Below are 21347 nucleotides of genomic sequence, written 5' to 3'. Positions count from 1 at the left end.
ATTTCTTGATTACCACAAGCCATTTCATGATGTATGTAAATCAAGCCATTATGTTGTATGCCTTAAACTTATACATTGATGTATGTCAATTATTTCTCAATAAAGCTGGAAAAAAAACCTGTTGGTGAAGTGTTAAGGAGTGAAGTGTGCTGATGTCTGCAAGTAGCTTTGAAATGCATCAAAAGATGCATCGTTGTGTGGATAGAGGGATGGATACATATGTGATAAAGCAAATATAGCAAAAATGTTAATTGCAGGATCGAGGTGATGAATATATGGGTGTGCACTGTACAATCCTTCCAACTTTTCTGTACGCTTGAAATTTTTCGTAATAAAATGTGAGGGGAAATTTTTTTAATTGAAAAAGAATTGTTTTAATAGATTTTTTTTAATTTTTATTTATTTATTTTTAGCTGTGTTGGGTCTTCGTTTCTGTGCGAGGGCTTTCTCTAGTTGCGGAGAGCGGGGGCCACTCTTCATTGCGATGCGCAGGCCTCTCACTATCCCGGCCTCTCTTGTTGCGGAGCACAGGCTCCAGACGCGCAGGCTCAGTAGTTGTGGCTCACGGGCCCAGTTGCTCCGCGGCATGTGGGATCTTCCCAGACCAGGGCTCGAACCCGTGTCCCCTTCATTGGCAGGCAGATTCTCAACCACTGCGCCACCAGGGAAGCCCCGATAAAGAATTGTGAGCCACTATTGTGACTTCTGTTACAAGTTGTGACAGACTTTATGAAAGTGAGGTAGAGGTAAATGGGTTAATAATATAAAGGTCATTAAACAGTCCTTAGGGGGAAAAAAAAACAGTCCTTAGAATATTTAATACATATTAGATACTATTATTATTATCATTTGGAACAGAGGAAATGGACATAGATTGGAAGAGACAGGCGCCTCAATGAATTTCATTGAGGGCTTTCAGCCGATTTGCATTACAGCGTAAAGTGTAGGGACCAGGGTTCTATGCATTTGTTGTGTGAGCTTATGCCTGTAATTTCCATCTCTGCGCCGGCCGTTGCTCGTTTTTAAACTGATGAGAATTTGACTCTAAGCTCCCTTGTAGTTTTTAAGTTCCGATTGATCTGATCCTGTTTCTGCCTATAGGTGTCTCCATTACTCTTCTCTTTCCTTTTACCGCCTTCCTAAAGTAAAAACTACATTTCCCATGAGCGCCTACAGGCGTCGACGTCGCGCAGTTCTTTGTCGTAGTACAGCGCCCTTTATCCGCACTTCCGCCCACTCGCCACTTCTTTTCCTTTCGGCGGCGCGTGGCGGCGAGATGGCGGTGCAGATATCCAAGAAGAGGAAGGTGAGACACACCGGGGCCCGGTTGCAGGGAACTTTGGAGTCCCGTGGTCAGGAGCTTCTCTGGGTGCCGTCGCGAGCCCCGCGGCTCCCTGCCATGCCTCGGGCAGTGGCTGGGCCGCGTGGCATTCCCGTGGGCCGCGGATGGAGGTTGATTGAGCGCAGGCCCGAGCCGGGCGAGCGCAGTATGGTGGGGATGGGAGAGAGAGATTTCTGCCGGTTCCGGGCGGAGAGCAGAGATGAGCACCGGGGACCCCTCCTGCCCCGGAGAAGGCGCTTGTGAGCATTTCTTGGCCAATCAATAAAACTAGTAAACGTGTGGTGTTTTGAGGGCATGAGCCATTTCCCTCGTCTTAACTGTGGCTTTGGGAAAGGGCGGTAGCAGTGTATTCTTGCCTTTTTACTAGTCCTGTCGGGGTGCAGCCTTCTGACGCCGAAGACCTCCGTCGGGAAGGTTACTGACAATTTCTTGTTCCATTTGGGGCCAAGGAAAAGTTCTGGGGAAATGGAAGGGGGACCTGGGGAAAACGCTTCCTTGAGTTTAATTTTTTGCTTTTCCATGGGAGAGAAGTGTGTAAAGTGCATTTGCTTTTAGACAGTTTGCCATTTTGTGTACACATAACATCGATGTTAAGGTGAAATCCACACGCTTGTGTGAGTTAGGATTTGCCGACTTTGTGAAACACCGGGGAATAATTAAGGCAATAATTAAGGTGACTGGGATTCTTCTCATGGGCCCAGTTGTGTCTACAGGTGAGACTGCTTAACTAAAGTCACTGTCTGCTCTTTTTGCTGGTTGCAAACATAGTGTTCCTGCTGTGCTGAATTAGTTCTAAATGTGCCATTTAAGAGCAGTTTTTTGTTTAGCATGTGTACATATAAATGACAGTTTTAAAACCCTTCAATGAAGAGAAGATGATGAGTCTGACTGGAGGTGTTCTCTTTGTCCATGTGGCCCCTACTCTGTGCTGCGTTCTGTGGCACAGTTTTAAGGGCCCTGGGTCAAAGTAACTTCCAAAAGATGACCTAGAGGCATTTGTCTGAGAAGGGTTGCCATGTTCCCTCTGGAACAAAGGTAAAATAATCGATGATGGGTCATTTGTTGGAGGTGTTGAGTTTTGATGAGGGTTGCATTGGCTGAAAGGCTGGGCTAGAAGAAGTGAACCTGCACCCACATGCTAATTTTGAATTTACTTTTTGGTTAGTTTGTTGCTGACGGCATATTCAAAGCTGAACTGAATGAGTTTCTCACTCGGGAGCTGGCTGAAGATGGGTACTCTGGAGTTGAGGTCCGAGTTACACCAACCAGGACAGAAATCATTATCTTGGCCACCAGGTAAAAATTCATTTTTTCTGGCCATCACCTATAATTGTCATCTGTACTAAGGTGGTCTGTTCTGTAAACTTAAGGGGACAACCAGTGAACTTAGTCTTAGTGAATGTAATTTTTTTAAGCTGCGTTTAGAAAAAAAATTAACTCTAGTTCTTGTCATCCAAAATTTATACTTGGCTTGTGTCAGATGAATGAGATTTTACTACCACACATGCGCAAGATTTAAAATCACATCTGGAATTTTACGAGAGCTGTGAATTGTCATTCTTTATTTTCCCCAGGACACAGAATGTTCTTGGTGAGAAGGGCCGGCGGATCCGGGAATTGACTGCTGTGGTTCAGAAGAGATTTGGCTTCCCTGAGGGCAGTGTAGAGGTGAGTGGTCCTGGTTTATGCCAGAGGTTCCTGTGGGCCTGGAAATGGCTCTTTAGGATGGTACTTCTGAAAACCCATATTATCACCCTGAAAAGTTATTTGTGATCAGTGAGTAATACAAATGGATTGGTATTTTGTTGAAGTTCTTCTAATAAGCAGTTAGCAGGATTTTACATTCACCTTGGGTGTAGTAATGATACATATGAGGGATTGGATGCCCCATCGGTCTCCTTGGTATGGCCGTAGAAAGAGCTGGGGGTGGGAGGGCAATGAGGACTAGTTCAGCCTATGTCACAGAGTGTGTGTTAGGTGTGGGCATTAGAAGTGCTTTAGTACTTGGGTAGTACAATGATACATAAAACGGCGTATGCTTGTATGATGGATGTACTGGTTTTTTTTTTTTTTTTTTTAAGAGGGCTTGAGTTTTAGCTCAGTTTTGTTTTTGTTTTTTTTAATCAATTTATTTATTTTTGGCTGTGTTGGGTCTTCGTTTCTGTGCGAGGGTTTTCTCTAGTTGCGGCAAGTGGGAGCCACTCTTCATCACGGTGCGCGGGCCTCTCACTGTCGCAGCCTCTCTTGTTGCGGAGCACAAGCTCCAGACACGCAGGCTCAGTAGTTGTGGCTCACGGGCCCAGCTGCTCCGCGGCATGTGGGATCTTCCCAGACCAGGGCTCAAACCCGTGTCCCCTGCACTAGCAGGCAGATTCTCAACCACTGCGCCACCAGGGAAGCCCCTGGATGTACTGGTTTTTATTTGAAAACAGTGGCAAAGGTAACAAGTTTAAGGATGTCCCTTGTTTCCTTCTTAAAGCTTTATGCTGAAAAGGTGGCCACAAGAGGTCTGTGTGCCATTGCCCAGGCAGAGTCTCTGCGTTACAAACTCCTAGGAGGCCTTGCTGTGCGGAGGTAAGCGTCCTGAGATTTTTAATGGTTGTGTCCTTTTGTGGATCAGAATATCAGCATTTTGGTCATTTAGTAAATGAACTCTTTTTATGTGACAGGCTCGGCTAGTCTCTGAGGGTTTTAACAATAAGACATTGCTAATCCATGTCGTCACTGAACTGGAAGCCTAGTAAGAAAGACTTGTAAAGAATCAAATTTTTAAAGAGTGGTGGGTGCTCTGATGGAGAACTATTCTGGGTGTGCTTTGGGAGTAAAACAAAAATAGAACGGGGTGGTGCGGGGGAGTGGTTAGGGTTCCTTTTGAAGCCATTCAGATCCATTATGTGTTGTTAATTCTCTGGGGACTGTGAAGAGCTAAGACTCCTCCTTGATGAGAGAGCTTAAAATCTAGTCAGATTTCTGTGTATGTAGATAGTAACATGAGGACTGAAGGACATGAGGTGGTTAGATTGGCCCTAGCGCTGGGCCTACTGGTAAGATTTCAGCTGGCAGTTTTTTGAGTAGTTCCACTATTTGTGGAGTAAATGGAAATGCCTTGCCCGGGTGTCTGGAATTTGTTAATACTTAACGCAGAGCCCTGGGAGGTTTTTCAGCGGAGGAGGGACGCTAGAGCTGTGCTGTAGACAGGTTGACATGGTGGCAGTGCTGTAGGCAAGGATGTGCGGAAGACTGCCCACCTGGTTTGAATGCCAGCTCTGCCGCTTAGCACAGTGATTCTCAGAAGTTTGGTCCGCGGGCCAGCATCACTGCCATCACCCGAGGAGTGGTTAGAAATAAAAATTCTCAGTCTCACAGACCTACTAGAGAATGGACTTGAGGATATGGAGAGGGGGAAGGGTAAGCTGTGACAAAGTGAGAGAGTGGCATGGACATATATACACTACCAAACGTAAAATAGATAGCTAGTGGGAAGCAGCCGCATAGCACAGGGAGATCAGCTCAGTGCTTTGTGACCACCTGGAGAGGTGGGAGGGAGGGAGATGCGGGAGGGAAGAGATATGGGAACATACGTATATGTATAACTGATTCACCATTGTAAGGCAATTATGCTCCAATAAAGATGTAAAAAAAAAAAAAAATTCTCAGTCTCCAACCCAGACTCAGTGAATTGGGAAATGGGGGGTGCAGCCCAGCAGTCTGTCTTCATAATCCCCCCAGGTGAATTTTGCACACACCAAAGTTTAAGAGTGGTTCATTTTAACCTTGAGGCGATCCTAGTGTGCAGCCAAGGTTGGAAAGCACTTGGTTAGAAGGAACTTGGTGTGTTTCCCTGAGGAATTCCCTAAGGTTAGGTGTGATGGGAGTGGAAGAAAGTTTCTAGCTCTTGGGTCAGGCTCTGGTCAAACTTATTCTCCGTTAAAGGAACATTGGAAGTAGTCAGTGCAGGCTAATGAGTGTTTTTTCTTTAGCAGGGTGGGGTTGAGCAATCCTGTCTGGTGATAACACAAATGGCCATTTGTCTCTTGTGCTCCCCAAAGGGCCTGCTATGGTGTGCTGCGGTTCATCATGGAGAGTGGGGCCAAAGGCTGCGAGGTCGTGGTGTCGGGGAAACTCCGAGGACAGAGGGCTAAATCCATGAAGTTTGTGGATGGCCTGATGATCCACAGTGGGGACCCTGTTAACTACTATGTTGATACTGCCGTGCGCCACGTGCTGCTCAGACAGGGTGAGCAGCCAGGAGTGCTTGGGGCAAGGGGCTTTTTAAACGGGTAGATGTGGTTTTATATACACACCTCAGTGTTTGGGGGATTTGCCTGGGAGTCGTGGAGCATTTTTTTGTTTAGCTTCATTGGAGAGAGTTGGTTTGTCCTTGTCTCGGCCACTGGTGTACCCTTCAGTGATGACACGATGACGAGTCAGAAAGGGCACATCCTGCTCTTGGTCCTTGTCAGTGCCACGTTCTGTGGTGCTGTGCATGGGTTCCTTTTGCAAAAGTGTCCTCTTCATTGATTGATTAGAGGCATTTGTCTGAGAAGGGACCAGACCCAGGGCTGCTTGAGTAACTTCCTTTTTCCCTTCTGCCCTGTCCCATCGTGTAGTGGGGGGTGATGGAACCATAGCTCCGTCTTATCTATGGCATCTTCTAGGTGTGCTGGGCATCAAGGTAAAGATCATGCTGCCTTGGGACCCAACTGGTAAGATTGGCCCTAAGAAGCCCCTGCCTGATCACGTGAGCATTGTGGAACCCAAAGATGAAATACTGCCCACCACTCCCATCTCCGAACAGAAGGGTGGGAAGCCAGAGCCACCTGCCATGCCTCAGCCGGTACCCACAGCATAATAGGTATGTCTGTAAGGCCCTCTTGGGGCAGAATAGGACCCTATTCCATTGTCCTTGTTAACACTTGTGTCCCACGCTGTGAGAGCACCTAGTGAATAAAAATTGGATTACACTTGCTTTACATGCGAGAACACAGGTTGCAGCCAGGGACTCATTTAACATGGTATGCTATTGGGAGGAGTGTGTGCCTTTGGTCTCTTTAAGATGTTCCTGCGTTTACCACTGTTTTAAATAAGAGTTTTTCTTTATTGTCCTCCCTTAACTTAAAATTTTCAAGGCACTCTTGCTAGTAATTAGCTGTTCTGAAGCAACCCCCTTAAAACAGTAACAAGCCTCTCCTGTGCCCAGCGCCTGTTGTGTTGTTTGTTTCTAGACATTCTTTGTGTATTAATTTTCATGCAAACCCGATATTCAGGTGTATTTTCTGTTCTTATTGTACTTTATTTGTTTTATTTGGTTTCAGGGTCTCCTTGGCCGCTGGATCTGGAGTCTGGATGTTGCTCTATAAAGATCTTTAATAAAATCTTTTTAAAAGACCTGTGGCCTGACTAGACTCTACATCCAGTATTCAGACTGATGGTCATGTCACTCCATGAGAGCATTGCTTGATAGATTCTTAGGGCTGTCTGGTTCACAGTGTTTGTGTGCTCTCCCTAAAAATCCTGTTGGTTTCAATTGTACTTGTGAGGAGAGGTCCAGAACAGGAGGACCCAGGCAGAAGTAACCAAGGAAATATCTTGTGGGGGAGCAAATCTGGTGACGGTGATGGCTGATTGTTAACAGGACAGCACCCTGATTGACTCAACCTGGAGTTCAGGGTTAGAGGTTTAGAAGGACGTATTTAGGATCATTTTCTCTATTACACATAGAAAATATAATGACCATTATATTTTGGGTTATACTGTGCTCTAGGTGGTGTTCATTTCTAGGTATATACATTCTCATTTAATCCTCAACATCTCTAAAAGGGAATTTGATTGCGCTGCTGATGAAGAAAGAGCCTCATGCTCAGAAGTGAGTTTGCCTGAGCGTTATAGAGCTGCGATTAGAATCCACATTTCTATGTCCTGTTCTCTTAACCATTACACTCTAGAAAAGTATAAAGAACATTTAAATTATCTACAGTTTTATCTGTGATATTTTGAAGGTGTTTGCTGATACGTATTTATTAGAAATTGGGTGCTTTTCATTTATTTAGGTGAAACTAGTGAGGGACAGGCTGGCATAAAAATCATACAAGATTAATTAGAGGTAGTGAATTATGTTGAGAGCACGCTGACATTATCTGTGTGTGTGTCCCCTTTTAACAGAGCCTTGGATGTTTCTACTGTCTAGAGAGTAACATCTCATTGTTTTTGTCAGTGTTAATGGAGTTGAGACCATGTCTCAGTAGTAGAAATACTTCTTTACAATTTTCCAACCACTGAAAAAGCTAATGTGTTAATGACCATTTACTGTGTTCCAGGGAGTGGGTTCATGTAAATGTTTTATCTTGTGGCTAGGAACTAGAGCCTGAATACAAAAACATTTTTCATTTCCCTGTGCTTCCCCTTACCCTGGGGTGGCACATTTCCAGGAATGAGCCCTTTCTCAAGCAAAAGAAAGTTTTATGGAGAGGGCTGAGAGAGGTGGTTACTGAAAAATGTTAGCGTGTGAACTGAGCTAAGCTGATTTATTCCTGTATTTATTTCTGGGCTTATGATGTAGTTCATTTATGAGTAGACTATTGGTAGTGAAACCATTTCAACTAATTTGAGCCTGTGGAGTAGTGGTGCTGGAAACAGGTTAAGACAGTTCTGGTCATCTAGGATCTTAGTGTCTAGTACTGGCATTGCCAGTCAGTTCTTTGCGTATTTGATCAGGTGATCTTTTAAATTTATTTTCCTAGTGAGTTTTCTGCAAACTTAAAACTGGAGGTCAAATCTGTGATTCAGTAGTGCTGTTAACATCCCACCAGGTGGTGCTGTAACAGGAAAGATGCACCAAAGTAGCAGCTTGGGGAGGGAGAAGTAAACTCATCGAAGTATAACACATGTGCAGAAAAGTATGCAAATTATTAGTGTGCAAGTATACAGCTTGAATTATCAGTGTGAACTCTGTCTACCCATTACTCAGAGGTGGAGGAGGGGTTAAATTAAGTGTTTACTTAAGAAAATCACGTAATGTAGTGCTGAGATGAGCATTCCATAATCACAGCTCATCAAGAAGTGCAAACTACCTTAGAGGATGTCATCACTACCACCCCGAGATTCCCAGTGAATGATTTTTTCAGCCGTCCTTTTCTTTGCTTCACTTCCTTTGAGGTTCAGGTTTTCAGGTGTGCATCTGACGTCTAACCTTGTGGCCAGACTCATGCAGTGGCCCCTCCCCTCAGTAGGCAAGGTGTTGATGCTGGTCAGCCAAGACCATGTTGTGAAATGGCCTTGGGACCGCCTGGTGGGAATAATGGCTGTTGGCAACATGGAAGCAAGTGCTGAAGCCTTCCATGGACTCTTCACCAAAAGGTTATTGTCAGGCTCTGAAGAGTTACTAGGTTCTGGTCATTAGGACTCCTGGCAGCTGGTGATGGGGGCCTCAAACAAAAGCTGGGTGCTGATTGAACCACTTGCTCATCAGGCAAGGAAAGAACACCTGCTGGCATGGGAGAGTGTGGGAATAGGCCAAAAGGGCAAACAAAGGTTGGAGACCAACAGACAGCACTGTAGAACCAGGAAAGGCACAGGAACTGGTGGGGTCCAGATGATGGTTAATTTTAGGGAGGTGGGTTCCACCCCCAGACAATCTGGTTTTGCAAACCACTGTTGAAAAGGCTGTTATAACCCACAGCCGAGTGTAGGCTTGGGGCTGGCACACCCTCCCATCTCCCCACCCCAGGTCAGTTAATCTCCACTCCTAGTTGGGAAATGAGGCAAAGGCTGTGAGGATGTCAGCAGAGTGAGAGTGGAGGGTACCTTTCTCTTGCAGAGCACTTTACAAAGGAGACTCAGGGGGTTGTGGGGAGAAACTGGGCTTTGCAATCAGAGATCTGAGTTTAAATGCTGGCACCAGCACTGATTCACTGAGAGGATGACTTTGGACTTTTCTGATCCTCAGTTATCTCACAGGGCTGTTACGGGAGTTAAAGGAGATCTAAATATCAGTATGTTTCCCTACTATTTGTCATTTATATCATCTGGAGACAAGTTACAAGTCCAGGCCTTCAGGTCAGTCTGTCTGGATTCAAAACTAGATCCACAACTTTTAGCAGTACAAGCATGGGCACATCAGTTACATACCTGTGCCTCTGTTCATCTGCATGTTCTTAGCAGTGCCTGGCTCATAGCAAGTGCTCAGTAAATGCTAGCTGTTATTACTACCTACTTAGCATATCTATCCTCTTGGAAATCATTAATAGCTAACTTCATGGTAATGGATTCTCCCCATCCTAACTGTAAGGGCCCTGACCACAGGGGCCATGCTTTCTGCTTCTACAGGGAGTGGGCATAGCTGGGCAGGTATCACTAGCCCCATTTTACATGGTCTTTTTCTGTGCCGTGTTTCATTTATTGATTGTTTCTGAGCTCCAGTGTGGCTACGTATAAATGAAGCTGTTGTATGTCAGTAAGGCCTGTCAACATCAGACCAAGAAAACATTTAGGTATCATTGATAGTCAACATTTTCTGTCTCAAAAGATAGTTTTTCTTACTATTTTCTCCCTAAGAGACATGAGATCTTGACATTATTTTATGAAATGGCTATTAAGCCTTTTCCCTATTTGTTACTAATCAAAGCTACATTTATTTATAACTTGATAATCAGCATGACCATGGTGAGGAGATTATTGTTACATGCCCTGAGCCTGCTGTGGATGTCTCATTGAATCTTCCCAACATCCCTGTTATGGGCAGATTCCATTACTAACTTCATTTTATAGCAGTGTTGATTAACCCATGCAATACATCTTAGGCTTTGGAAAATACAATTTGACCCTTAACAATGGGGGCATCAGGCGTGCAGACCCTAACTTAACAGTCAACTCTGTATATGCGGTTCCTCCATATCTGCTGTTCAGCATCTGTGGATTCAACTAACCCCGGGTAGTGTAGTACTACAGTATTTACTATTGAGAAAAATCCGCATATAAGTGGACCGGTGTAGTTCAAACCCACATTGTTCAAGGGTCAACTGTACTTAGACTGTCTTAGAGAGATTACCACTTCTCATTTGAGAACAAGTAACATTGGATCCTAGACTGGCAACAACTTACCTGATCCCAAACTCTTGTTTCTACAACAACAAAAAAGATGGAGAACTGTAGCTCTGAAATTCAAATGAAACCACACCTCTGCTGCTCAGTCCTGTATTGCACTAATAGTTCAGCCGGCCAGGTGCAGCTGGGCCTTTGTCCTCTGCTGAGGACAGCTATAATGGGTTCATCCTGCCCTCACTGGCAAGCCATTGACTGCCCCCATGACGAGCTTGCACCCGACAGTCCTTTGTGTGGTGAACCAGAGAAGCTGGAGCCATTAAAATCCAAAATTGCCTAGAGAGGGGGTAGGGCTCCCATAACCTTTAATAATGTATTTGCTTTACAGAGGGAGGGGAAGGGAGAGCATAGGTGCTGTAGGGGGCTGCTTTCCCATCAGGAGGGGGACCAGAGGAAATGGATCTTTTACTCACTGATTTTACCCTTAATATACCAAAAAAAATAGCCATCACTATTTACCACCTGGGCCCATAAACACCCCCCTTTTATATTTTAAGTCACTTTAAGTAAGAATAAAGGGATAGTGAAAGTCAATTTTATTATAAATTTTAACAAGTATCCAAAAATACTAAAAATTTAGCAAGTATTAACAGCATAACAATATACTAAAAACATTGGATTGTAAACTTCAAATGGGTGAATTTTATGGTACGTGAATTGTATCTCAGTAGAGCTGTCATATATACATATGTGTATATATACACATACACATATGAGTTATAACAGCAAACAACTTCACATTTTCATTGTCTAGAAGGATATATACCCCAAATGAGCAATGTTACTTGAAGGCAGTGAAATGCTTATCAACTGCCATGAAGTGAAGGTATTCATCTTTTAGCTGCTGATTCCAGATTTCAAATACATCTCTAATAAGCTCTAGCTTCTGGGGCTTTTTTGGTTTTGTTTTGTTTTACACTTGGATTGTCAACATGCAGTGCCTTAAAAAATTTTGGTTGCTTATAATTTTGTTGAAGAGACGATAGCCATTTTCTTTGCTTCATAATTTTAAAACATTTTCACTTTTAGATTTATAAAGGTCAATTCAAATGACCAATCCAATGAATTTTTAAAATTTCTACAGCATCTGTTTCTCTCCACTCATCTTTATGTACAACTGCCTTCAGCTTGTCTCTATGAACTGTAACAAACTACCAAGTAAATTTGGGGGCATAGGCATCATAAAAGATACATACTGTCACATTATCTTTGAGCAAACCGGGATAGTCCAGGTTTTTGTCACAAAGAATTGGGTGATGAAATCTTTCCTCTTGAACAACTTAATTGAATACAGTAGTCCCCCCTTATTTGCAGCGGATATGTTCCAAGACCTCAGGGGATGCCTAAAACCGCAGATAGTAGGGAACTCTACATATACTATGTTTTTTCCTATACTAATGGGTGGGTAGCGTATACAGCATGGATATGTTTCAGATTTATAAAAGAATCCAAGTCCATATAGTGATTACAAAATAGAAAGTTTTATTCTATTATGTAAGAAGTAAAGTTCTCCTTGTTCTTTGAAAGCCGACTAAGAAAGAGTTACAGTCATAAAATACCAATCTTTACAAATAGATCTACTCAAAAAAGAAACTCAAAAATTAAATTTGGGTTCATCGCTTTCTGATTGCATACCAAGAGTTGTCTCTGTTCTCAGCCGGGGAGAAGATGGCAAACCCATGTGTGGCTGAGGGGTCATGGACTTGTCTGGCTTCCCTCCGAACTGAATGGTAACAGTTCACATTCAGCAGGCAGCCTGGGGGGCCAGAGAGCAGTGGACTAGGAGCCAGGGGGATCCTCTATATGTGGTCTCGGTCTAACCAGTAGTCCTGGAAATTAGGACACGTGGCTCTCACCTTTTGCTTGTGTTCCTGTGAGCCTCACTCACCAGGGACAAGCACCATGTCTCTCATCAAGTCGGAAGCCCAGAAGGTCAGGGACAGTATCCTATCAGGCTGGAATTTCCCACGTGGAAATGATGTATCTCCTACTTCTAAACAACTGCTTTGCTGTGCCCCACACCATTTTCTCAGATTAGCAGAGGCTGCATGGAGGAAGCAGACTTTGGAGATAGCTGGACCCGAGTTGGAATCCTGGCTCTGCCACCACTCACCAGCCCTGTGACCTTAAGTTAGCAGGTCACTTCACAACTCTTGAGTCTGTTTACTCATTTGTAATCGGAGGGGGGGAGGGGAGCAGTAGTACCTACCTCACAGGTATTATGAGATAGAAATCCAGGAAACCTTGATTTAAGATATTCAGTGGAAGCGTTTGTTCCAGGTACTGGAGGACCCAGAGATGAAGGTGACACTTTCCTGCCTCAAGAGGCATCCTATGGGTGTGTCCGGAGAGACCAGAGATGTCAGACAAAGGCCTGGCCATATGTCAGGTGATGGAAGAAGGGCTGATAAGGAAGGGGTACAAGGAGGGAGTGGTCAGCTCTTGGGTGGAGGGTGTCAGGTCTGCCCAGGCAGACAGAGCAGGAAAGGGCATTGACACTTGCATGAGCAAGCACTGGGGCACAAATGGCCATCATGGGGGAAACTGGGCAATCTGTCTGGCTACACAGAAGTGCTGAGCCTGGGTAAGATGCCCATGTCTCCGGGGAGAGTTTGCCCTGGATTTGCCCCTACCCTTTCCACTCCGGCTTTCGCCTGGGTAAGCAAGCAGTACAGCACCTTTGCTTTGTCCTGGGTGTTATGCATGGGGTGGGAGCAGGAAGGCTCTGAGGCTGGGCCTCTACCCCACTCCCCTCCCCCTCTGCCATTATCAGCTGTGTCCAGATGGTCACAGGCTCCCTAATCCGGGATAATCGGAGGGTAGGAGCTCAGCTGGGACCCAGGCCTTTATGCTGCTCTGTGATGGGTTAGCCCCAGCTGGAGAGATCCCGCAGACAGGGCCCTGGGGCTTTGGAAGATGGCGAGGGGCATAGGGCTGGCCCTGTGCTGGAGGAGATGGAGGAGCAGATGACAGCTCTTCAAAAGGCAATCTGAGTGCAAATAAGGGGAGCCCCAGATGGGGCCTGGCTAGCTCCCCTGGGCCTCAGAAATACAGGCACAGAATCTGAACCGCTGGGCCTTGATTCACAGAATCTGTGGCATCAGTCCTTTGTTCCCTCTCTCTCTCTACTGAGTTCACCCCTCCCGACCCAGCAGTTTTATGTTGCTGCCCTTGAGCCCCAGACCAACTCAGGTGCTTATAATGGCATCAGGAGCTTGTACCCCATGTTGATGTTGGGGATCTCGCACATCCAGGTGCAGAGCTGGGCTCATTGGTGTCTTAGAGGCCTGTGGCTCTGGTGCCCACTACCCTGGGCCTCCAGTTTACTGCGAGTCTTGACCCCCGAGGCTGCTCACGGTTCTACAACTGTTCTGTTTTGTTTCAGCTTCTTTCATGAGAAGGGGAGCCCCACCTTGGCCCAGGCTTCTAGCAGTGATCCTGGTTTGTCATCCTGGTTTTAAAGCCTTTATCCCAGAATCTGAATTTAGAAGCTTGAGCTTCTGCCTTATGTTTTACAATTCTGTTTCTGGTCCTCAGACATGTTTGCTTACTTATAAGCCTATGCCTCAGTTGTCTGGCTTTTAATTTTATCTATCATTGCTAGGTGTTTGAATTGGAGAGGGTGGTTTAGAAAGGAAGAACCATCCTGACCAGAAGTGTCTCATAGATTCTAAAGCTTCATGAAATCTGTGAGTTATAGGTTCTGCCTCTTATTAAGTATGTGGCCTTGGGTGAGTCTCCTTATCTTTTAAAATCAGTTGCTTCTCTGTAAAATACAGATATTAGTAACTAGCTCACTAAAAGTTTTTTTTTTAAGTGCCGATAATCTGAAATTTAAGAATAGTGACAATTCCTGGGAGGAATGTGGGAAGGGATGGGTTTGGAAATGGAGGGGCCTACAAAGGCATTTCTTAAGCTAGTGATCTATTTCTTAAGCTAGGTCGTGGGAACACAGATATTTATTTTATTATAATTCTTAAACTGTACAAAATGTTTCTTCTTTTTATGCATGAAATATTTCATAATTTTTTAAAATGTCCACGCTGCTATTATGAAGGTAAACAAGGTAACATATGAAGGTGCTTTTGTAAAGAGTCAAAGCAGGGAGCAGATATTGGGCATTACTTCTCCAGGCAAAGGAGGCTTGAGCTGGAACACAGACCCAACCTTTGAAGGAGGTTTTATTTCTACAAGAAAAGGGGCAATAAGTTAAGAGGCTGTTTACACCGAGGTGCCATGAGGGGAGCAGTGGTGAACCTGAGTTCTCCCTCCCCTCCCCACCTCCTGGTTCAAGTATGAGTCACCTGCCCAGGCTCTGGACGATGGTGACGCAGCCATGGGAGCTGGTGCAGCGCTGCAGGGATGGCTGGGCCTCCACCTGCCCACTGCTGGGGTCAAAGGTGAAGATCCTGTCGGTGCTTTCCCCATGATCATCCCGCCCGCCAAGGATGTGGACTTTCCCATCACACACAGTCACGCCACAGCTCTCCTGGGTGGACAGACAGAAAGACAATTAGCTATAGGGTCCAGCCTGGAGCTCCCTCTGTGCCTAGCTGGCCAGGCCAGACAACAAAACCTTGACCCACAGAATATGAGTAGGCAGTCTGGAAGGTAGAGAGGTAAGAATTGGGTGGACCTGACTTCGAGCTCTGGCTTGACCCTTAATAAATGAATGGCCTTTGACAAGTCACTTCACCTCTCTGGCCTCAGTTTCCTCATCTGCAAAGTAAGGAGAATAATAGTACCTTCTTCGTAAGGTTCCTTTAACAGTTAATGAGATTAAGCATGTAAAGCATTTTACATAGTGCCTGAAATATAGTAAGCACTCCAATAATAAGTACCACCAGAGTCAGAGAAGCCAGAAATCTCAGGCTCTTAGAATCACCGGAGGCCAGACTGGCAGGGATCACCAATCTATCCATACCCCTATATAGTCTCTTTGGAGAGGGAACAGAACAGTGTGGGGAGGCAAGGAATGCAGGGGTGGAGCGTCCAGGGCCTAGACCTCCCTCCTCTGATACCACTGGGGCAAGGGAAACTTGCCAAGTCCCCTCTCCATTCTCCCCTCTCCTCCAACAGTAAGCTACCACCTGGTAGCCTACAGATCAGGAGAGACTGCAGGGTCATTGAGACCAAGCCCCCCATCCCAAGCTACAGCACTTGGGACTGGGGTTCCAGGTTCTGCCTTACATGGCTTTACTGGTGGCCTCAACCTCTCTAAGGCCAGTCTCCTTATCTTTGAAGCCCAAGGCTGATTATCATTATGGGACAAAGCTAGAGAACTACGTAAAACCGCCTAGCATGGAGTCAGACACAGGACTCACTACCTCTGAGAACCAGATCCTTAGAAGTGGGTTTTTACTCTCCTAAATGGAACCAGTGCCGGGGCTGTGCCCAGGACCCTCCACTTACCACAGGGCTGGGGAGGACAGCTGCCTCCCCCCAGACATCCATGCCAGGGTTGTAGGTGAAGATTTTGCTCATGAGGCCCCCAACCACATAGATGGTGTCCTCCAGGGAGACAGCCTCGAGACACCTCTGCGAGAAGGGCGCTGGTGACCGCAGGCTCCACCGGTCCTCCTTGGGGTCAAAGCACTGCACCTGAGAGGAACGAGTGGCAGAGGTGAAGCCTTACCCCTCAACTGCCCTGCTGCCCACACCTCCCATCTCTCGGTCGGGGGGACTCATTCAACACATTTGCCTATGTCCACCAGGCCTGAGCTTGCGTGTCTCCCCTCACGTGTGCTCAGTCTGGTTCCACATTCCAGCTCCTCCCCCTGGACTCCCGTTGTCAAAAGCCTCCTCATCTTTCAGGGTCCAGGAAGAGGTCTGTATCCCAGGAGGTGGAGATACCGTCTGCATTAGTGCTGTAGAGGGTTCTCAGAGCTCCCATGGAGATGCATTCCTGGCTGCATATACTGTCAACCCTCTTCCTCCCTGGTGTGCTGAGGTCATGCCCAGATTCCAGCTGGGGTGTCTCACAGCCCCCACTTCTATAGCTGTCCACAGGCCTCCTAGGCCCACAGGTGTTTAAGATGCCTTTTACAATTTCTGAGGGTTCATACCTGTAATTGCCTGCTCACCGTACTCCCTATTTCCTCAGTTGTTTCCTTGGAAACCCCCAGAATGGCCTATTCATGTCAGTGCTGCACAAGAAGGTGCTAAAGGGCATCCCCCCAGCCAGCCCAGGAAGGTGTGCTGGGAGTGGAGCGGGAATAAGGAGGGTGAGAGATCCTAGTTTGGGGAAGAGTCAGATCTCAGGATCACATGCCTGTGAGGCCATCAGGGTGGGGAGGGAGCTGCCACAACGAAGATCAGTTTTTATTCACAGAAAGCCTAAATGTACAATAGAAAATTTGGTAGACTGTGATTCATCCACTCCATTGACTGTTACACAGACATTGAAATGATGGCTGTGAAGAGTTTCTAAGCATGTAGAAAGTGCTTATACTTAGAACAAGAGAAAGCAGAATACAAAATTTTACTAAAACTAAAACAAAAGCAAAAGTCAACTCAGAGGAAGCCTAGAAGGCAATGCACCAAATATTAATGGTAGTAGTTATCCTTAGGTGGTGAGATTATGGATGATTTTTTTTTTCTATTTCTCTGTTTTCTAAATTTTCAATAATGAGTGTATTTTTTTTTTTTTCGGGCACACCACGTGGCATGTGGGATCTTAGTTCCCCGACCAGGGATCGAATCCATGCCCGCTGCAGTGGAAGTGCAGAGTCTTAACCACTGGACTGCCAGGGAAGTCCCAAGTGTATTGTATTTTGGAATGGAGGAAAAGCATTTTAACTAGTCGCACCCTTGCCCTCACTTAATTTTTAAAATCTATGAAACCAATATGGCACCAGCCCAAACATCCAGGTCCAGACCTACTGTGTGACCTTTGAGTCATCTCTCTGAATTCATTTCCTTGCCTGAAACATGGGGATGACTCTTCAGTGCCTGGACAAGGACATGAAAGACCCAGCTCTGCGCCAGGCACACAGCAGGCCTCCACTGCCCTCTCCCAGCCCACCTTGTTGGTGCTGACGCCGTCCCGCCCGGCGCCTCCCATCACGTAGAGCCGGCCGGCGCAGGGTGCCACGGCAGCTGAGCTCACTGCCTCTGGGAGCGGGGCCGCAGCAGCCCAGGTGTTGGAGAAGGGGTCATAGCGCTCCACGCTGCACAGGCGCTGCAGGCCGTCGAAGCCACCCACCACGAACAGCTGTGGATGAGGGGGTCGCCCAGAGTCAGGGCTGTCTGCGTTTCGGCCCCACAGCCTCTGGCTGTGTGTGGAGAAACTATCCCACCAGGGGCGCATCCCAGCTCCTGGCTCTGCGTCCTGACTTCCCATTACTGAACTTCCCTTAGCAGATTTTCCTGTACTAACGGGATGATACTGGTTTGTAGGATGGGTGCTGAATACAGATTAGATGTGTAAAATAACTGGCACCAAGTTGATGCTTAATAAAAATACCTACTAATTTCTTAAAGGTTTACCACCTTACTAAGTGATCCTAAGAAGCACTTTTATTTGCATTTCTGAATTAGGGATGTAGCTTGCAAAGATAATTGGCAGATTTTTTTTTCCTTTTTCTTTTTGGTCTTAAGTGGCAGAGTCAAGATTCAAACCGAGGCTCTTTGGCCCCAGAGCGCACACCCTTGACCACCTGACTACTAGGCTGTACTATTACAATAATTACTATCATTATTAGCATTAGCATCATTATGCAACTTTGGGCAAGTCCTTTTTCTTTTGGGGGCCTCGGATCCCTTCTTACAGAGAGCGGATTGTAAAGGGCCTTCCCCCAGGCAGTCCATAGATCTCTACCTTGAGCCCAAGGCAGCAGCTGCCGGGTGTCCCTACCTGCCCCTGCACGACCGCCATCTTGTGCCTCCACCTGCCCTTGTGCAGCGAGGCCACCTTGATCCAGGTGTGCAGATGGGAGCTAAACATCCACACATCACGGCTGTTGATGTGGCCTCCTAGGGAGAGAGAAGCAGCTGTTGTTCCCAGGCCCTCTTGCTATCCCCAGGGCACTCCAGGGGAGCAGGAACTGTGTTTTATTCTCTGAGTCTTTAGGGCTCGAATCTCAGGGAGGGCACCGTCCATTGGTATCAAACCGATCTTTGCCATTGTCAAGACAACAGGGGAAATTCTTAATTTCCCTGTAAAATTGAGTTGTAATGGGAATTAAATAACTAATGTAAACTGCTTAGCATAATGCATAGCACATGGTAGGCTAGTTAAAGAGAAGTGATCAATACTAATCTGAGTTGAAGTCAACATTGCAAGGGTGGAGTCACACCAGTGATTGGCTCTGCAGTACCACCTCAGCCAGTAACTGTAGGTTATCAGGACCGATCTGCTCCTATAGCCTGGTTGGAGGGAGGAACAGAGGGCGGTGCACGGGAAGTGATGAACCAATCCTGTGGGACTCCGGCTATGGCTCCGCCCTCACCAGAGACGTAGATGTCATTGCGGAGAGTGCAGGTCGCGAACTCTGAGCGCGCGAAGCCGGGCATGCCGGGCAGTGGGGTCCAGCGCCGGCTGTCTGGATGGTAGGCGTTGGCGAACGGCAGCTTCAGGAGCCCCTTGCGATCGCAACCGCCGATGACCACAATCACTTCAGCTAGGTCCATGAATCTGGCGTGGGGACAAACCCAATGCCGGTTAACCCACACACGTGTTTCAGCCCTCTTTCACCCGCTCATGGACTGCACTATATGGTCCTGCTGCCCTTCCGTGCGCTTCTGCCCCACCCTCCGCATGCTGGACTCTGCCACTTTCAGCCTCCCCTCTGGCTATTGAGGGCAAGAGGGGCACTGCTCCTTACCCCATTCTACTGACCTCTAAGTTACGGGAAAAAAATCTTTACAGAGTCCTTACCCTTACCCAGAAAAACCACCTTGTTTAATCCTGACTTTGGCTTGCAAAAGTCATGTAGCTGTAAGAGACAGAGCTGGAATTCAAGCCCAAGTTGGTGTGCCACTAACTCATTCTCTTCACCCTTTTCTGACCTCCATCGTGGACTAATTTGGCTGTGTCCCTCCTCCTATAACCACCTCCTAAACTCATCCCCTAATCACTGACTCCACTGAACCAGGCTACACAACCTTTCAGCAAAGCATTCTCCCCTCCCACTGACCCCTCAGACTTCTGGCCCCATCAGAATTTCCAAACCCTTTAGCCAATTCCTATCTAATTCCTTTGACAAATATTGAACATCTTGTACCAGGTCCTGAGCTTACTGTTGGAGATGAGGTGATGAGTCAGACAGAGTCTGTCCCTTACTCCTGTGAGGGTGACAGACCGTCTTGACTACTCCACCCCAAGTCTTCTGGTCTGGTGTTCCAGGGGTGGGAATAAGCCTCTTTCTTTTTTTCCCCCAAGCCCTGCCTATTTATACCCCTTACTAGACTGCGCTCCCTGAGAGTAAAGGGTGTTTCCAAATCACTCCTGAGTCCGCACTGAGGCAGAATGTGCACGAGATGTGAGATCCCTTCATTTCCCCCACTGGACTGTGAACTCTTTAAGGACCCAGCACCAAGCCTATGAAATGTCTGTTGAATGTATGACTGAATCTCATTCAAGAGGCATGATCAAGTGATAGGATTAAAGGATGATGGAGGGCTGAGCGAGCGGTTGAACAGGGGAATAACGTAGGAAATAATGCAGGGCAGGAGGCAAGGGGCGGCTGGGAGGGAGGGGGCGGGGCGTACCTCCGTGGCCGGGCCCGCAGTGTGCCGGTCTCGCGGCCCAGGATGAAGCAGGCACGGGCCTCTAACAGCAGCGGGCGGCACTCGCCGCAGGCCTGCAACAACTCGTCAGCCTCTACCTTCTCCAGGAAATAGGCGGGCGCCAGCAAGGGCAGGCGCACGTGCTCCAGCAAGCGCCGCAGCTGTCCGCGGCGGGCGGGCGGGTCGTGACGCACCCAGCGCATGGCCGCTTCGAACACGGCCTCCTCGTGCGCCACGCCGAGCGCTGGGTCGGCCAGAAGCGCTGCCACCTCGTCGGGCGTCAGCTCCAAGAAGTCGGCGTGGCGCGCCACCTCGGCGAAGGCCTGGCGCAGCACGCGGCCGCAACGCTCGGCCAGAGAGGCGAGGGAGAAGGCAGCAGCCACGCGACGCAGCGCCAGGCTGTTAGCGGCGCGCAGGCGACCCTCGAGGAAACGCGCGCAGGCCTCGCGCAAGCCCGCCACGCCCAGCCGCTCGGCCAGCGCCAGCACCGCAGCCGCCTCGTCCTCCGCGCGCAGCCGCACGCCCGCTCCGTACAGATAGTCGAGCACCACGGCCAGCGCCGTCGCCACCGCTGTCCCGGCCGGACCCGGCGCCTCGGGTACCACGGGCACCATGGCCAGGCCACACTCTGGCTGCCCAGCCGCGAACAGGCTGCGGAAGTAGGTGCTGCCCGCGCTGAGCGCGGCGCGGTGGCATGGGAAGTCGCGGCCACCGGCACGCAGCACCACGTCGGTGAGGGTGCTGCTCCGCCGATACGCATTCAGGGTCTGCAGGATGCGCTGTGCGTGGCAGGACCCCGCGCACGGCGCCTCGGAGCCCCAATCCCGCTCCGGCTCCTCCGGCACCGGGCCCTCCAGCATCCTGCCGGGCAGAGAACACAGACCGCGTCGTCGGCAAATCCACCTGGCTGGGGCCCGGTTAGAGGGCAAGAGGCCTCTCACCCACCATTCCTGCCGTTGGTTCACTGGTTTAGTGAGGCAGGCGCGCATTATCTTAACTAGTGTGCTTTCATTCATGCAACCACTCTTCCTTCCATCCACCCGTCGAGATTCCTAATGGCCTCAGTGAGCTAGTCCCTGCCTACCTGAAGGTCTAGACCCTGTCTTAGCTGTACCACCTCCTCCTCCACTTACGCAATCAGCCATACTGCTCTTTCTGTTCTTCAAACGTGCTAAGC

General features: G+C 47.8%; 2 protein-coding genes and 2 non-coding genes across 4 annotated transcripts; 3 read left to right on the top strand and 1 right to left on the bottom strand.

Moving 5' to 3' along the window:
• Positions 1-1211: 1211 nt before the first annotated feature.
• Positions 1212-6730, top strand: RPS3 (ribosomal protein S3). The gene is made up of 7 exons (XM_059930790.1): positions 1212-1306; positions 2508-2638; positions 2917-3010; positions 3822-3916; positions 5392-5579; positions 6001-6197; positions 6658-6730. The coding sequence occupies exons 1-6, from the start codon at positions 1277-1279 to the stop codon at positions 6192-6194; spliced, it is 732 nt and encodes a 243-aa protein (XP_059786773.1). The 5' UTR covers positions 1212-1276; the 3' UTR covers positions 6195-6197; positions 6658-6730.
• On the top strand, positions 2202-2351 carry LOC132371205 (small nucleolar RNA SNORD15). The gene has a single exon (XR_009504824.1). It is a non-coding gene; the product is annotated as a small nucleolar RNA SNORD15 (small nucleolar RNA).
• Positions 5746-5890, top strand: LOC132371204 (small nucleolar RNA SNORD15). Its single transcript, XR_009504823.1, has one exon. It is a non-coding gene; the product is annotated as a small nucleolar RNA SNORD15 (small nucleolar RNA).
• A 7886-nt stretch (positions 6731-14616) lies between the features above and the next one.
• Positions 14617-21053, bottom strand: KLHL35 (kelch like family member 35). Its single transcript, XM_059929457.1, has 6 exons — positions 20153-21053; positions 18892-19076; positions 18297-18415; positions 17466-17654; positions 15854-16042; positions 14617-14930 (listed from the first exon to the last, which is right to left on the bottom strand). Exons 1-6 carry the CDS (start codon positions 21028-21030, stop codon positions 14742-14744), a joined length of 1749 nt encoding a protein of 582 aa, XP_059785440.1. The 5' UTR covers positions 21031-21053; the 3' UTR covers positions 14617-14741.
• Between the last annotated feature and the right edge of the window lie 294 nt (positions 21054-21347).

The sequence above is a fragment of the Balaenoptera ricei genome, chromosome 8 (assembly GCF_028023285.1).
Source record: "Balaenoptera ricei isolate mBalRic1 chromosome 8, mBalRic1.hap2, whole genome shotgun sequence".
Classification (NCBI taxonomy): domain Eukaryota; kingdom Metazoa; phylum Chordata; class Mammalia; order Artiodactyla; family Balaenopteridae; genus Balaenoptera; species Balaenoptera ricei.
Note: the sequence above shows the minus strand (reverse complement) of the source record. Positions and strands in the feature narration are given on the sequence as shown.